This window comes from Triticum dicoccoides, chromosome 2B (genome assembly GCF_002162155.2).
Source record: "Triticum dicoccoides isolate Atlit2015 ecotype Zavitan chromosome 2B, WEW_v2.0, whole genome shotgun sequence".
NCBI lineage: Eukaryota > Viridiplantae > Streptophyta > Magnoliopsida > Poales > Poaceae > Triticum > Triticum dicoccoides.
The window spans coordinates 667,877,379-667,881,391 of NC_041383.1; the positions used below are offsets into that span (position 1 = coordinate 667,877,379).

General features: G+C 33.3%; 1 protein-coding gene across 1 annotated transcript in view; it reads left to right on the forward strand.

Moving 5' to 3' along the window:
• Window positions 1–495: 495 nt before the first annotated feature.
• The window catches only part of LOC119361121 (anthocyanidin 5,3-O-glucosyltransferase-like), a 26,593-nt gene continuing 23,075 nt past the window's right edge, over window positions 496–4,013 (forward strand). Inside the window, exon 1 of the mRNA XM_037626485.1 lies at window positions 496–617. Coding sequence (XP_037482382.1) covers window positions 496–617 — 122 coding nt within the window. The remainder of the gene's footprint in view (window positions 618–4,013) is intronic.

Sequence of the window (4,013 nt, forward strand, 5' to 3'; positions counted from 1 at the left end):
TCCAGATATGGAACATATACTCCCTCCATTCCAGAATATAAGGTGTATTGGTTTCCGTGAATGTCAACCGTTTGAAAGTTTGACCAAGATTATAGAACAAACTAGAAACATCTACAATACCTAATAGATAAAATATGAAACTACCTTTCATGATCGATCAAGTGATATAAATTTCATATTGTGGATATTCATATATTTTTCTCAAAACTTGGTCAAACTTGCACTCGTTTGACTTTTGAAAAAACAAATACACCTTATATAAAGGAACGGAGGGAGTATATCACAATTGTTGGATCATTCATGCTAAGGTGTTTTGGAAGGCCCAAATCAGGGAGAATGCAATGGGAAACCAATACCTTCGTTCTATACTACTTGATCAACACGTATTTCATTACTCATCACCACATATAGCACTTTTTTCAGTATGCAGATGTGTTAAAGAGTTTCTCAACCTGATTTTTTTAATTATTTATAAAATATTATTAGGGAACTAAGATGGAAGCAATTGCCTACAGCAACCAAGCATTCCGCTTCAACGACATGCTGCAGACCGGGATGACTTATGACTTTATTTCCGTCGGGTTCAACCCCACGGAAATGCTAGATGGACATGTTTGGTATATATGCAGGGAGTTTGTCATCGCACTACATTCTAGGACCGAGGTTAGCTTGTCGGCCATCAGGATATCATCGACAATTTGTCCACCGTGCTTCCCACAGCTTGGGGCCATATTGTCGCTACGTGACAAAACCATCACTAGTGCAGCACCTTCAGCTTTGTTATTGCACATAAGTCCATACATAGCATTGTCTCATTACGATTACATTTTTCAGATGTTGTTGCTATTCTTGTATATGCTGGTAAGATACAACATCTGTGGGATTCAGTATATAGACGGCATGTCCCTTTCGTTGAGATTGGCCTTATGAATTTTCAGTAAGTTCCATTCAGCATATGAGATTTTCATATGGTTATTTAAAAAAATTATTGTTACCTGCGCCTAAATTTTTTTTTGTATGTAGACGGGAGATAATTTTTCTACGCCTAAGGCAAGAGCATGCTGGTCGTCACTTGTACCATTTGCAACACATAGAAAAACTGTTCGAGAAGATTGTTGTTACTTACATATAGTTAAGTCGAAGGGATCAATGCCTGCAAACTATGAGGGAGAGCACATTCTTCTTCTCTCCTGGCATTAATGATGATGATCATTATCTACAAGGTAGGGTTTCTAAAGTATTGTTAATTTTGTGTCATTGTGTTATTTTATGTAATTATGTAATAAAGCTGTCATTTTTACTAACACTTATTTTTATGAAAGATATCCACGAAGTCAGCCTGATGACCTATGACGAAACACTTTCTTACGTCAATGACCGCGTTCAAGCCAGAAAAAATGGACGCTAGAGTAATTTGTGTATCAACATGGTGCATGCAACATTCCGTTGCCACATGTCGTTATATCTTTTTTTAATGGTGTATTATAATCAATAAAATAGTATCATCAAGTCAGCATTTTTGCTTGTCAAGTTTTAGTGAACCCCTTTTGGCATTATGCTTCAATGTATAATACACGTAGTCCTATCCAAATATTTGGTTTATACAATGTTGAATTGTTTCTTTTCGCTGGGAATGATAAAAAAATATGCAATCAGAAGATATTATTCACTCAAACACACACACACACACACACACACACACACACACACACACATATATATATATATATATATAGGGAAAATCCATCCTACCACCAGGTGGTAGTTACCCCACATGTCTCATATACTAGGATGTGGTACAATATATACTATTTTATTATTTTAAATATGTTCGTATACTATATCTAAGATATTTCAAAATAAGTTACATGAAAAAATTGCATATGAGCCCATATTTTTTGTTATATTTGTGAAATACGTATATATTTATACGTAAAAAAGAGCATACTCAAAAAATGGTACATACTACCTAAAAATTTGTATATATACTACATAATCATTATTATATACTACATACTACACGTACATACTCTCGATTTCGACAGATACTACATACAACATACAAAACACAAGTGGTGATAACTACCATTGCTTGTAGCAAACATTTGTCCTATATATATACTAAACATGATCTATAAAAATAAATATTTTTATGCTTATGACATATACTAAGGGTATCACCAAACAAATCATAAAAAAAACAAATATACTTGGTTAATGTTGGTTTGTTTGTTTTAGATTTTGTATGACAATTTTCCATAGCCTATACAATTAATTTAAAATAATTTAAGCAATTTCAGAAGCCTACTTACTTATATATGAACATTATAGTTTGTTGTTTTTCCTGAATTGTTGTGTTAGTAAAATGATTTAAGCGTCATTTTTTTCTAATATAACCAAATACTTTTTTTATTAGCAGAGAAAACAGTTGTGTTAGTTTCACATTCAGTTTTATTATATATTATATATAATTCTATGATGCAGTAAAAAGTATTAATTATATTTCAGCATAGATATAAATTGATGGGTTCCGACATACTCACTGATGCAACGATGACAGACCACAGTGAAACACCATGAGAAGAGGTGCATATAGCTAACCTTCCTCTGTATGTATCTTATAGATGGTAATACGGAAGGGTTGTTTTTCTTTCAGAATACAGGAGACATAGATATGGACTTTGGAGATGCACGAAAAGAATCCATTAAGGGTTCAGATGCGATGTCGTTGAAAGGGGACGAAAATTCATAACATAAAAATGTCGAAGAGGTTATATCTCATAACAAATCAAAAAAGGATGCTAATTTACATATTATCCCACAAGGTATTTTTTAATATTATTATCAATCTTATTTTTGTGATATTGTCTTTTGTATTCAACTAATTTTGCTCATTTTGATTGTTAAGTTGGCTCATATTTTTATGAATTCGACAGACTATGTTTCTACCGCTAGGGATATTATAGTCATTGAATCAATCAAGTCTGCCCCGAAGAATACCCAGTTCGAGGACATTGGAGATGTCTTGTTATCAAGCAACAATTTGGAATGCCTTATGAAAGATGATATGTTCTTACATGACGGTGTAAGACCAATTGTACAAACTTTGTAATTAATAATACGAACAATATATAATATCATAAAATATAAATATAATCTAAATGCCCGTTACTGGTGATAAATGCTTACATATATTGCATTCTTGCTCACGACCATCTACAAGACAGGGCGGGTGAAAAGGTACACATTGTTAGCACGTTTGTATCTGGCCAGATAAAAGAAGACGGGGAAGGAGATATAGACCCATCAAAATATCACTGCATCGTACATCATGTTAATACTTATCTACAGCAAGATATGGTTAGTTTTTGTCTCGTTATCCATGCATATAATTGTGGTTTGTTTTTACTTAATTCATATGTATAATGATTTATTAATATTGTTATCTAATTGCGACCGTGACTTGTATGATATTTATATCAGTTATTCATTCCGATTAATATACCGGGCTACCATTGGTATCTAGCAGTCGCCAATGCACAAAAACGTGAGATTCAAGTATTGGACTCACTTGGTTCTCGGGTCAAACGCAATGACCTTGCTACTACGGTAACTATCTATTTTTTTACTCATCTTAACATATGTTTTATTTGCCTTGATCCCTAATATTTCTCATATATAAAATAGTTGCTAGGACTCGAGAAGCGTCTGAAACTTGTAGAGCATAGTTCGGATTTTATCAGAGGTCATAAGTGGCCCGATCTCAATGTTACAAAATGGACGGTTGTAGAGCAGTTTCAAAACGCAATACAAACCGATGGGTAAGCACTTGTTACAATGGCTTGTCTATTTGATTCATCTGTGTGATATTCTGAAGTATTATTTTATAATATTATAGCGTATCATGTGGACTGTTTATGCTAAATTATATGGAATACTGGACATCACATGGACTGTCAGACCAGTTCACCCAGGTATTTCATTTTTATACATTATCTCGTTATTTTATTAAG